Raw genomic sequence first — 14,541 nt, forward strand, 5'->3', positions numbered from 1 at the left:
GGATCAGCCGGGTCACACCGGGTTTTTCCTTTACCCGTTTTTTCTTCAACCCGGCAAACTCATATGTTCTTAAAAAAGAAAAAGAAAAAAGTGGTCATATACATTCAAAAAGAAAAGAAAAGTGAAATATTACCCACATGGGTGTGAACAAGGTTGTCTTCATTCTTCTTATATATCAAACTCATACATTCTCAAAAACAAAAGAAAAAAAGTGGTCATATATATACTTTCAGAAAGAAAAGAAAAGAAAGAACAGAGAAGTGAATTATGCTAAGACCCACCATTGATGGGAAACATACACAATAAGAACAACAATTTAAAAGTTAAAATAATCTTAAGTTAAAAATATGCTAGTGTCATGCTAAGACCCACCATTGATGAAAATGATTTGAATCAATTTTTTGAAGAAGAGAAGCAGTATAAGAAGAATCTATAAATTAAAAGGTTAAAAAAAATCTTAAATCAATTTGCGAAATTCATACAAAACAGAATCTAATACACATGCCTCTTTATTATTGTGATTTTCAATTACCGGTCCTTACATATATATTTGGCGCAACCATTTGGGTTGATAAGAGCAAGAGACTTAGAGAGAGAGAGAGAGAGAGAGAGAGAGAGAGAGAGGCTGCAATATTTAGGAAAAGAGACTCGCGGCTTGGGAACATATATATAGAGATACAGTCGTCTGATCTCCCTCAGGTCAGCACTAACTTGTTTTGTTCTCTGAAATGTCTAGTTTTTTGAGATTTTACGTTTTGGAATTGTTTTAAGCTCTATAGACATTAGGTAGTTCAATATATGTATAACCATTCCAAGCTGACTTCATATTTTATTTTATTTTTTTGACATAGTAGCAACATCATTTTCAATTCAATAACGAATTGAAACACGAATATCAAATTAGCTTTTAGTTAATCCATTATAAAATATAATTAATAGATATTAGGAGTGAGCATCGTTCAATAAAACCTAAATTATCCAAACCAATAGGGTAAAAAAATTAGATAATTTAGTTTACCAGAATTACTCGACTTGTTTGATTGATTATCAAGATTTTGAGTAAAAAAAATCGAATAAGAAATAAAAAAAAATAATCAGAAAATGACAATTTTCTATTCAAATTACCTAGATGCTAACCCTTGGTAGATTTTAAAAGGTGAGGTAATGTGTTAAGATGAGAGGGATGAAGGGAGGAGTGAAATAGAGTGTAGGAGACAGAGGAAAAGATAATTAGTTGGAATTTAAAAGAGATTGAGTTAGAGCAGAAGAGATGGATATGAAGAAAAATTGTGTATTTAAGTGATAAAAAGAGAGAAAAGAATGAGTTACATTGAGGGGGATATATAGAGAAGAAGAAAATGAGTTAGAGTCGTAAAAAGGGACATGAAAGTTTGAGTTATATGTAGAATAGAAAGATTATTGATAGATTGTAAATGAGAAAATAAAAATAAAAATAAAAATAAAAATGTATGTGCAATAGTGAAGCGGTAAGGAGTCCTTTAAATTGTAAAGACATCTTTGGTTTGAATTCTATCTTCTGTATTTTTAACTCACATGCAAGTGTTTACGAGTTCTTCTCTATGGTTTGGTTATTAGGAGTAGTTATTCACTAGTGGATGGCATCCAAAAGTTTATCCGCAATATAAAAAAATAAAAATAAAATTTTGATGTAAATTTAAATAAAAAAAGATGTAACTTGAAATTTTTAAATTTTAAATATTTATGATGATTGGTGCGACTAAATTCATGAACATAAAATGTCATGAATAAAAAAGTGCCTTAATTTTGTGAAATAACACAGAAATTACTATATTAGTACATATATCTAAAAACAAAATTGAACTATATATATACCCCTTCCATTCATTCTTGGTTTGTTTCACCGGACCTGCAGACTGGAAATGGTTAAACTCAGTACTGCATGTGCTTCAACAATGAATAACGAATTTGAAGGAGCAAGTGCATCAAATGGGGAAGATTATGACATGACTAGAAATTTTGTGACACGGCTTAACAGTATGGTGGATTCGTGCACACCTCAACAGGACCTGTATAAGCGCTGTATCTACAAGGTGCCCAATTTGCTTAGAAACGTAAAACCGGAAGCCTACACTCCAAAACTGATTTCAATAGGTCCTCTTCACCACGGCGATGCCAAACTAGAGATCATGAAAAGGGAGAAATTGATATGTTTTAGAAAGTTTAAAGGGAATAGGATGAGTGACGAGAGAATTATGGATCTTGTGAACATCATTCGGAATAATGAAAAGAATATCCGACAAAATTATTCAAAGAACTTCAATGAAATTGGGAGCTGGGAGTTCATAGAGATGATCCTGCTGGATGCCGTCTTCATTATTGAGTTTATAAAGGAGCCAATTGATTTTGAAGATGGTCCTTATAAGAATTTAGAGCCTTGGATGATGTCCGACATAGAAGAAGACTTGAAGCTACTTGAAAACCAACTACCTTTCTTCATTATAGAGGAAATATATGACGAGGTCAATCGCGCTCGCCTAGAGTTACCAAGCATTCCTTTTCTTCATCTTGCTACCCTTCATTTTGGAAAGTACCCGTTTTCACAAGAGGTAAACAACGACCCGAAAGTATGGGGAAGCAGGCACTTCACTGATTTACTAAGGAATTTAATGCTGAATGGAGTCGACATTGGGAAATGTTTTACTTTAGATCCTATCAAGCTGAAATATAGCGCCGTCATGCTTCGCAAGGCAGGAGTGAGGTTTCGGGTCGCCGAAGAGAAATGCATGCTTAACATAAGATTTGAGAAAGGAGTGTTGGAAATACCACGCTTGAAAGTTGATTACAGCTTCGAACGTTTTATACGAAATATCATGGCCTTGGAGCAGTGCTACAAACCGTTTGAAGCTTACATATGCAATTACATTAAGTTTATGGACAATCTTATCAGCGGTGCAGAAGACGTGGATTTGCTAATTGGAAAGGGAATCATTCTCCATTGGCCAGGTGACGATGCCGCACTTTCAAATATGATTAACAAGCTTAACGAAAATATTGGCGACACTTCCACTTGTTATAATGATATCTGTCGTAAGATGAATGTCCACTATGAGAACCGCTGGAACCGTATGAAGGCAAACTTGAGTCTTGTATATTTCCCCAATGTTTGGAGAGGTACGGCAACTGTTGCAGCAGCTATCCTCCTGGTCCTCACTTTGATACAGACTATCACTTCCGTAAAATCGGTATTCTAGGATTTTATCTCGTTTAGTTTCATTACTACTATACGTATTGATGGGCTGGATTGTTATTGTTTAGATTGCCGTTTCATTTTGGGTTTGTGTAGTTCTGAACTAATAGCATCGTATCAAATTCTTGTTGTAATATTGTCCAAAAATTGAGTTTGTACTTGTTTCCTCTCAAAATTCTCTTCTTTTAAGATCATCTTCAGATAAAACGAAGCTGAATAATTAATGCATGATCTCGATTTCAATATCCCCAGTTCACCAACAATGAATTTATCAGGTTTTATACATTGTTGATCACTTTTTCTCTTGTTTGAAAGTAGGAACACATAGCACATTATGCAAATAATAGACAGAATTCAAAGGCAACGATCCTTTCGCAACAATATTAGCTTTGTCTCCGGTAGGTAACATTACAAGAGGTAACGAACAACTTTTATTTTTGTGGAAAAATAATTTAGATGACGAAGAAAAATGATATGTCGCCCCGCTATCAATGATACAATTGCGGGAAGTGATGTTAGACAAACCTGGCTTGGTCACCGCATTGGCCTGAGAGATAAAATCATCACTTTTACTAACAAGCGACAAAAGTTGTTTCAACTGATCCTCTAAAATCCCAACAATCTGGTTGCCACCAATTTTAGAAGACCCCTCGGCAACATTATTCACTGCAGGCTTAGTTCTGTTGTTGAATCCTCTTGAGCCGAAGTTAAATTTAGCCTTTGGATGGCCCACTGGATAGCCATTTAACTCATAACAGGTTTGGATCCAGTGTCCCATTTCTCCACAGTGTGAGCAATTGGGGAGTCCTCTGCCTGTGCCTGGACCATGTCGTCGTCTATCTTGCCTGAAATTTTCATGTTGCCTCTCTTGCGATCGTGATTTTTGTGACCCATATGGACGGTTGGATCGCTCATGTCTGACTGGGTTGGGTTGCTTCGAACCGCCATAGCTGCACTGCTGCTGGAGTCAATTGCAGCGTATGTTGAACTTAGGAGGCATTGTTTTTCTTCTTGAGAAACAGAGGAATATGCCTGCCGAACTGAAGGAAGGGGATTCATCAGGAGAATCTGCCCGCGAATAGCACTGTAAGTGTCATTCAGCCCCATCAGAAATTGCATCAATTTTTGCTGATCTTGTTGTGCCCCGTGTATTGCATTATTGTATGAAGCCAATTCATCCCATAGACCTTTCAATTTGGTGTAGTAGGTAGAAACAAAGAGTTGTTCTTGTCTGAGATAAGCAATGTCTCGCTGAATCTCAAAGATACGAGGTGCATTGCCTTGAGAGAATTGCTCACGAAGATCTTCCCAAACCTCATGAGCAGTAGAATAATAAATCACACTATTTGAAATTTCCGGACTGAGAGCGTTGACGATCCAGGAATGGACCATATCATTACATCGAGACCAGGTCGCATAACCTTCGGGATCAGTTTCTTCTGAAGGGGCTTTGATTGAATCATTGACAAAGCCTAACTTATTTTTAGAATTTAAGGCCAAAGTCATAGCTCTTTTCCAAGTGGAATAATTGTCTCAGTTCAAAGGTTTGGAAACCAAAACCAAGCCCGGATGATCTGCATGATGAGTGAAATAGGGGTTTGAGATACTTGCCTTTGAGGGATCTGCAGAAGTGGTAGGAATGGCAATCTCCTTGCCTGTGTCAATTGTTGGTGATGTTTCATCTGTGGACATAATGGCTGGAAAAGGAATATGCTACACGAGTGACTTGAGTGCAGCGATGAACAACGATGAATCAAGATGAATCAGGATCTCAACTCTACTCCGATACCATGAAAAGATGAAGGAAAAATATAATTTGCTTGAATGAATATTATTGACATTAGGTCGTGTATTTGTACAGCAAAACATTCCTACAAGTCAGGAATGAAAAGCTACATTACAGGAATGAGAAACTACATTACAGGGTGTCAAGCTATAAGATAGGCATTACAATAGAAAGATAGTATACACTGATTATCTATTACTAAATAAAGAGAATATTAAAGTTTAACTTCCTAACAGATCTCGATTTCAATATCCCCAGTTCACCAACAATGAATTTATCAGGTTTTATACATTGTTGATCACTTTTTCTCTTGTTTAATACCTAGGTATTTTTCTTTTTTTAACATTAGATATTAACCTTAAAACGCCTAGAATATGTGTCGTGTTTAATGGTTTTAAATGGCAAAATTTAATTCTGTTTCACGGTTTAAAATGGCAGAGTTTAATTCTAGCAGCAACGGTTTCCCATATCTCTTATATAAATAGGGGATACAGGGACTGTTTAGAGACATAGAAACTGAGCAAAGTTTTCAAACTTTCCTGTATTTGTTTGCCATTAGAAAAGTTGGTCAATGGAAAACACTTTTCGGTCAACGGAAAACATTTTCCAGTCAAAGGAAAATATTTTTCAGTCAAAGGAAAATTTGGCTTGGTTTCCAGGAAATTGTTTTCTTTTTATTTTGGGCGGAAAACACTTTCCAGAAGTTGTGAAAAATTTAAAAATGTTATATTATTTGCTAATTATATGAAATTTGATCTTCAAACTTTTGATTGCTATATATATTTTATTTTGAATATTTGTTTTTCAATTTCGTCCCTTAGAATTTAATTTTTATATAACTTTGGTCCTCATTTTTATAATTGTTATTTGTTTTCCCGTTATAATTTTTTAATTGAAATTTTTTATCTATCAAATTTGGTCCTCATTCTTTTGATTGTTACTTATTTCATTTGAAATAATTTATGAAATGTTAATTATTATTATTTTAATTTCTTCATCTTTCAATTTTTTTATTTTTTAGATTTGATCTCTATTATTTTAATTATTATTTATTTTATTTGAGATAATTTATTAAATTATATATTTTTTTAATTTCATTATCATTTAACTTTTTAATTTGTAAGATTTGTTCCTCATTATTTTAATAAACTTGAAAAAAATAAAACATTAATAAGTTATTTTCCAACTCATTTTCCATGACATCACCAAACACTGGAAAGTGTTTTCCAACTTATTTTCCATTACACTACCAAACATCGGAAAATAATTCACTTTCTCGGAATTCACTTTCCCAGAATTTACTTTTTAAAAGGAAACTACTTTCCAGCAAACAAACGGGGCCTGAGCAAAGTCTTCTATCCACTACCTTCTTATACTCCTTTCTTTTTTTTTAGTAATTGTCACGGGGTGATGTCGGGACGACGCACTAAAATGCTTTCTAGGAGGTATTGTTGGGAAAAAAAAGATTTTGGATTTAATCATAAAATTATAGTTAAGATTTAGGAGTTGCCAACTAATATTATGGTTACTATGAGCCCTATGGTTTGTGAGAGTTTGAGTAAGGTACTGGTTGTGTAAGGAAAATATACATCACCTTCAGTGCACCCTACCTAAGATAAGTTGTATTATTGTTTGATCGTTTTTCTAGGTCAAGTATCTATTTGTTAGTCTCGTCTAACGTCCAAGGCAGATCTCCCTTCGTAAGGAAGTCTCCACCACATCGAGTTTAATCCTAACCATTCTAAAATCTGAATTTTAGCGTCGCATTTATTTTGCACTTTACATCTTTAATACTTGAGGATATGCTCTACCGTGTAGTTTTACACCTCCAAATATTAAAGTCTATATCTAAACTCTAATATCAAATGAGCAAAATGATTGGTGATGCAACAACCCCATTTCCGGGACTAACACATCAATCACAAAAAGGGAGAAACATGGTGAAATTATTTTTTTTCTTCATTCATATAAAGTTTGCTGAAATTTTTACTGAAATTTCGGCAGAGTCTCCCTTATACCAAGAGGTCTCAAGTTACACATCCATTATTCTTTATTTATACACATTTCAATCATACCACATCTCAAACATCATATTATTCAAGAATACAAACACAATATTCCAAATATTCATCCTTTAAGGTCGGACATAATTTTAATTCTTAAATAAAAGAAATAAACATACATTATGATTTCAAATACATAGTTGTCGCACGTGTGTGGCGTCGCGGTGATTGCGTCCACTCTTATAAAGTGTATTCTATCTATCTTGGAAATATAGGGAGACAAGGAATTCTTGTCTTTTATTAGTGGAAAAATGAAATGGGAGTCGTCACTTAGTATTTTGGTTACTAAGAACCCTAACTGGTCTCAGAAATCAGGTATGGGGTTTGGTTGCGTAAAGGAAAGGTATTAGCACCCCAAATACATCTTACCTAAGGTAAGCTGTATTGTTTTATTGCGTGATAAAATCTAAGGTCTTATCGTTTTTTCTTATTATTGGTTCGTCTATGGTTTAAGAAAAGTCCTCCTTTGATGGTTTCCTGGTTTTGGAAAAGAGGAAGACGATGGTGACTTAGCTCTCCAGTTCTCTGTGTTCTTTGCTTCGCCGTTCGGTTTCTCTTGTTTCCGTTCCTTTGCTCCTCTGTTCCCGTCTCCTTATTCGGCCCTCCTTCGTGTCTCCCTCTTTTCTCCTGTATTTTTGTTCCCCTTCTCTACACCCCCCTTGTTCTCTCTTTCTTTTTTTCTCCCTTCTGACTCCTCACCCCTTTTCTCCTCTTCTGTTATATCCCTCCTCTAGCTTTTATAGCCAGAGGATGCATGCGTTTTCAGGATTATTGCAGGAAGATAGTAACGGTCAGCGTGCATCATGGTGGCGAGGGATATCAGCCGCGAGATGTGCCCCTCTGATTGAAACAGCTCCACTGTGTTTACTGCTAAAACGCCGCCGCTGTCTTTACTGCACACCGTTGTTAAAGAAGACAGTGAATAGTGTTCAAGGAAACGACACCATTTTCAAATTCAAATGGATATTTTTTATTTCGTCCTTGTAGTTTTGTAATTTTGTAATCAAGCCTCCGGATAAATTGTAATTGAATCCCTTGATTTTAGCATCATTTACAAGATAGTCTTTGGTTTTGGATTCATGCGATTTGACCCTCAATTTATCAATAAACTTCTAATTTCTTCAATTTAGCCCCTGATTTGGTCAATTTCAGCCCTTTTATTTACATGCCTTTTCCGATTTAGTCTTTGGTTTCAGAATTTTTTTAATCAAGTTCCTAATTGGACATCAAACTTCAATAATTATGCATTTCTTCCAATAAAAGCCTAAATCGACTTTAAAATCAATTTTTCTTTCAATCAAACCCTTCATAAATTCAATTAAACCCTCGATAAAATTTAATTGAGTCCATAAAGATCTGATTTTTGATATATATTTTTAAAATTAAGTTTTCTTTGTCAACAGGGCTCTCATTTGTCAACGATATACTGTTAAATTTCAATCTTTGTATTTTTTAACCTCCTCAACCAATTTTTGGCCATTTTTGGGCGCTCCGGCATCTTTTCTCACTGCAAAAATAGATAACAACAATAGTAATACATACAGTTTACATTCAGACATTGCTTTAAAGGATGCTACTACAATTCAAATCATATAGTTCATTGAAGGGAAAAACACATCGATGTTCATTCAATTTTTTTTATATAACACAAAAACTAGAAGATTTGAAATATTAATCATGTCATAAATATGATGAACCTGCAACAACATAATATTTGAAAATAATTATATTAAAAGCAATAATGTTTTAGAGAAGAGAAAACAATAATACATAAATACATATATTCAATGCTATGTATTATCATCATTTCTTACAATAATGTTTATTTTGTTTGTTTACAAAACTGCCACCAACCTTTTTATTTTGTTTTGTAATTAAAAAAATTGAAATTATATATAAAAATATAAAAAGAAAATCAGGAAGAAAAGGAAAGAGAAAAGAAAAATAGTGAAGTGAAAAAAAAAAAGAAAAAAGAAGAAAAAGACGAAGAAAGGAAATTTTAATACACTTTTACATGCTATTGTTATTATTGAGAACCGTGACATTTAAATAACGTCACATTTCATGGACACCATATTTAAATTAATGTTAAGGTAATTTTAATTGATGTAACTGTTCACAACATGAACTGTATTTTGTATTTTGAAATTGTTGATATGCTTGGGACTGCTATCTGGGCAAGGGCTTGCGAAGCAGGTAGGCTGTAAACACAAGTTGGATTTCAAGGACTTCGGTTTCATTTCGCCGACCAGCTAAGAGACTTTGAGCACTCCACGCGCAGCAGACGACACAATTCTGACAAAATAATTACTCGCTTGGAAAAAATCTCACGTAAATAAGAAATATTTGACGACAAAATTCTGACAAAATAATTACTCGCGTGGAAAAAATCTATAGTTAACGAGTCAGAAGAAGACAAGTAGAGAAGGAGAAAGTGTGTTATAGTGAAAGAGGGAGATGAAAGTTGAGTTATATGTTGGATCGAGAGGAGGTTATCAGTAGACTGTAAAACTTAAACTCTAGATTGTAACTAAAAGAAAAACTTACTGTGTTTTCCATAACCAGAACAGGCCCACCAACATTATACTTTATAAAAAGCCAACTACATAAGTTTGTCTTTCATTTCGAACCATTATTTATTAATTTCCTCTCTCTTATTATTACACCTAATATTGGTCCCACCAACATGGATCGTCCATTTCCTTTTCAATTATATCAATTTAACATTTATCGTATCCCATTACCCAAATTCTACACACTTAAACCAATCATTAACACTTCGCTCAACTATTTTATTGCACCTTTAATATTAATTTCAATACTTAACATTTAAATATTAACATTTTGCTTACAAAATCAGGAGCTTAATTATATAAATATTAAAATTTAAAGACATAAGAATGTCCAAAAAGTGATTAAAGATTGGTTGAGAAAGTTCAAAAATACAAAAATTAAAATTTAACAGTATATTTTTTTACTGATGAGAGCTTTGTTGACAAAAAAAATTCAATTTGAAGAAGAAAAGTACAAAATCAGATGTTTATGGACTCAATTAGATTTTGTTGAAAGATTTATTGAGTTTATGAAGGGTTTGATTGCAAGATAAATTATTTTTTAAGTCAATTTAGGCTTTATTTGGAAAGAATTAAAGTTTGAGGATCGAATTATAATTTTCAAGAGTTAATTTGGTCAAATCAGGAGCTTAATTGCATAAATATTAAAGTTTGAATACCAATTAAAGACTTGATTAAAAAAATCCAAAATCAATGATCAAACTAGAAAATGTGCGTAAATATAGGGGTTGAAATTGACGGAATCAAGGATTAAATTGAAGAAATTTGAAGTTTATTAATTAATTGAGGGTCAAAATGTATAAATTCAGAACTAATGATCAAAGTGAAAAAAAAAAAGCCAACTTCAAGGCTGACATTTGAATTTGACAAGGATGCAATTGAATTGAATTTTTAGAATTAATTGAAGACTTGGTTAAACAAATAAAAAATTAAAGATTGATTTGAAAATAAATTTTTTAACGCCATTTCCTTTAAATAAAACACTGGATTTTGTATAAAACGATACTATTTTATACACTGTTTATTAAAAAAAAATCTCAAAATAGTGTCCTTTTGAACTACACTGTATCTTTTTTTTTCCCCGGAAGCGCAACTACAGGGAAAGAAGATTTTTCTTCCCCTCCTTTGCACCGTCTCTCCCTTTCTCTTCCTCTCACTTGTCCAAAAACCCTGACATAACCCACAACTTCTCATGACCCTACCATGATAAAAGAGGCAGGGGAGACAAGCCCTGTGAGGGGCTGCATAAAAGCTGCCCTAACCACATGACTGGACAGAGATAGGTAGCTCCCACTCTCTCTACCACTGTAAATACCCCCTCACAGGTGGTGACAGGGGAACGAAAAAAATAGAGAGGAGACTGGATCCCATTTTCTATCACCAGTCAAGTGGATCCCATTTTCTTTGAAGAGAAAAAACGTGATAGTCAAGTAGATGAAAGAAAGTCAGCATATTACATATTAAAATTGAAAACATCGTATAAATATAAAATTAACAACAGATTAAAGTTTATTATATGGTATCAATTACTTAGTCAAGTGCATATATATTTATATATTGTCATTACCAATAGGAAAAACATATTGCATCAATTTAAGAAAAAAAGTTACAAAAGTTTTTTTATAAACAAAATTGTTCATTTACTTGTAATTATATATAAAAGCATAAACTATGTTTTGAAATATTTGATTTGATAAAAATACCCATAAATTTAACAAAAAATTAAATTTATTGCAAGGAGCTTATTAGTAATTATTAAAAATATTGTCTTATTTTAAAAACTTCTAGGTACCTAGGTTCTCTTACTATTTATAAACATGTGAAATGCAATTTATCTTAAACGTTCTTAACTTAAAAGGCATTTTAGAAAATCAATATAAAAATTAGTTGAAATACCCAAAATAGGAGGATATTAAAGTAAAACCATTAAATTAGTTGAATTGAATTCTAATTTATCTTGGGAATTAGACGACACAATTCTGACAAAATAATTACTCGCGTGGAAAAAATCTCACGTGAATAAGAAATATTTGTAAAATATTCTCACGTAATTTTTAAAAGCCAATTTGTGTTCTCAGCCAATGTTTTTTTTAATTATTTTAAATCAATGTGGGTATCTACTTGAGAAGTAAAAATAATTATAAAAAATATTCAATTAAAACATGGTTTAAAATTTAAATTGTGTCAACTTTGATCAACCTATCAAACTTATAATCCATATCATAAATTCAATAAACTTTATAAAAAGCAAATTAAAAAAATTAAAAATTCAATTAAAAAAATATATAATTTAAAAAGGATCTAAAAATATTAACAAGTCAACTTTCCAATTTCATGGCATTGATTATATAAGAGATTGAGATAACCTTACAGGAAAACAAAAAATTATGATGCTTTATTTTCAACCAACTCAAATTTAAAAGATAAAATAAAAAAAATAATTAATTAGAAAAGATATGCATAAAAAATTATTCAAGTTAAATTAGGTTAACTTGTTAAACTGAAGACATGAGTAATGAGATAAGGATAAATTCATAGAAAACATATCAAAAAAATATATGAAACCCCACTTTCAATAAATCTAATACTGAATGATAAAATTAAAAAAAAAATTCATGGATCAATATATAACCTAATAAAAAAATTAAGAAGCATAATTTTTAAAAATAATCTAATATTGGATGAAAAAATAAAATAAAAAAAAAGATGGTGTTATTAAAGAGTAAAATTAAAATAAAAAATAAAAAATATAAATATAAAAAATTATTCCAATAAATAATATATTATAAGTATATATCCTTTAATAGTTTGATAATTCAATGTTCACGAAGCAAATAATTGGAGATCATAGTCTACAATGACAGCTCTTTTTGGCTGTTTTCCAAAAATCAAAGATTAGTTGTTGGCTTAAATTAATTCTTACCTTTAGGTTAATTCTCTCTTTAAGGTCCCTTTACTGAATTCAGATGGAAAATTAATCAAAGATCGGTTCCTGATCGGTAAAAGATCTTGTTGTACTTTTTTAATTATTTTATTATTATTGAAGCTGTAAAGCTTTTTGTTGCTCCACTTTTCTATTTGTCAACGATTCCATTAGAATATGTTGACATTTTATTTGAATATGAATAGGTACGATTAGGATTTCAACCAAAAAAAAAAAAGTTTTAAAATTTACATGGATATCTAATACCGTCTCAGTAAAAATTTTAAGAATAGATATTGCGAAATTAATAAAACCCTGAATCCCGTTACAATAATCCATCGTCCGCAATCCTTGTAGTGAATCTCGATACATCTATGAACAATCATCGATGACTTCTATCGAACCTCGATAAATTATAATGATAACGTCTATTAATTAACTATGTTAGATAAATAAATTTGTAAAAATATTGGTTTACCTCCAGATTATCCAACAAACTAATTAAAACTTCTCATAAATATTCATTATCAATGATCAACGTTTATACAAATTTATACATATAAATTTGCGGAAATTACAACTCTGCAATAACATTGATAAAACTTAAAGCGGATCCGTTAAACAAGCTATTAATTATTTCGCAACAACAAATATAATTCGGTAATTCAACAAAGTTTCAACAATTTACTAACAAATATAATTTTATAAAATCTAAAACAAACCATAACAGGTACAAAATTATACATTCATACTGCAAGTTTGTTTGAGAAATAACAATAAAACATGTACATACACTAACAAAATATATATACTAAAAAAATAATAAAATTGACATTTAAATGTTAAAATTAAAAAAAGATAGATTTACTTACAAAAAATGATAAAATGCACAATAAATCAGAATACGAATGTTGTGACCACAAAACTTAAAAAAAAATATGACTTGTGTTGAGAAAAGGGCGATTTTTTTTTGGGGGTGGTTGTTTGCAGTTTGGGAGGGGAGAGTTGGGATGGGGAAGAAGAAGAAGAAATAGGGGAGGAGATGGTCGACAAAGTGGTTATATATTAGCTCTTATCGATGGAAACACTGACGGACTCATTATGTCGGTGATTCCGTCGGTAAGTCTAATGGTGAATTGGTCACATCACTATATGGAGATCCCGTTTTGAATCCCTCAGTAAGTCCGTCGGTAAAATCGTCAGCAAAAACTTCCACGTCATCAAACCGTTTTTTTTTTCAAATTCTATATATTCTATATGTAATTTAGTCGGTATATGCCAACGGAATGAATTTGTCGGTATATACCAACTAAATTACAGATGAAATAGTGGCCGTCGGTAATTATTACTGCAATTTATTGACAGAAGTATTCTGTCAATAATTCTATTGGTTTTAGATGAATTTCTGGTAGTTAAATTTTTATCCTCTCATGTTTAGCGAGACGGTGAGCCTAAGATATTTGTAGGTTGATCGGTGATTTGTTCTATAAAATATTATCTGCAGATATAAATAAAATAGGTCCAGGATTCAACATTAAAGGGCTAAAATGAAGATTTAATATTTTACAGGGATTATTATGTACAAATATACTTGTGGATTTGATTCAAATATTTTACAAATATTCTCCGGAAATGATTCAAATCAATTTTTTAATAATGCATCTGTCTTGTTAAGGAATAAACGACAACGAAGAAATGCACCATCTTTCCCTCTCAGTATCAATCTTTCCATCGACTTTAAAGCAAGGCTGTTAATTCCGTTTCGGTAGACGTTTTGTTTTTTCAATTGGAATGGAATGTTTCAGTTTTGGAGTGTTTCGGCATGCCGTTTCGGGGTTGTACTGTTCATATATATATATATATATATATATATATATATATATATATATATATATAAATTCAACAAACATAATTCAAATTCAAGATAAATTAATTATAAATTATGCAATACAAACACAATGCCAAAC

At 31.8% G+C, this 14,541-nt stretch overlaps 2 protein-coding genes across 2 annotated transcripts in view; both read left to right on the plus strand.

Moving 5' to 3' along the window:
* Positions 1-14,312, plus strand: part of LOC18110746 (UPF0481 protein At3g47200) — a 39,201-nt gene extending 24,889 nt beyond the window's left edge. The window contains exon 2 of the transcript XR_008057734.1: positions 14,250-14,312. The gene's annotated coding sequence lies outside the window, so the exon portion shown is untranslated. The remainder of the gene's footprint in view (positions 1-14,249) is intronic.
* On the plus strand, positions 614-3,418 carry LOC18110747 (UPF0481 protein At3g47200). The gene is made up of 2 exons (XM_024588261.1): positions 614-699; positions 1,895-3,418. Exon 2 carries the CDS (start codon positions 1,902-1,904, stop codon positions 3,231-3,233), a length of 1,332 nt encoding a protein of 443 aa, XP_024444029.1. The 5' UTR covers positions 614-699; positions 1,895-1,901; the 3' UTR covers positions 3,234-3,418.
* Positions 14,313-14,541: the final 229 nt, after the last annotated feature.

Source organism: Populus trichocarpa, chromosome 17, assembly GCF_000002775.5.
Source record: "Populus trichocarpa isolate Nisqually-1 chromosome 17, P.trichocarpa_v4.1, whole genome shotgun sequence".
NCBI lineage: Eukaryota > Viridiplantae > Streptophyta > Magnoliopsida > Malpighiales > Salicaceae > Populus > Populus trichocarpa.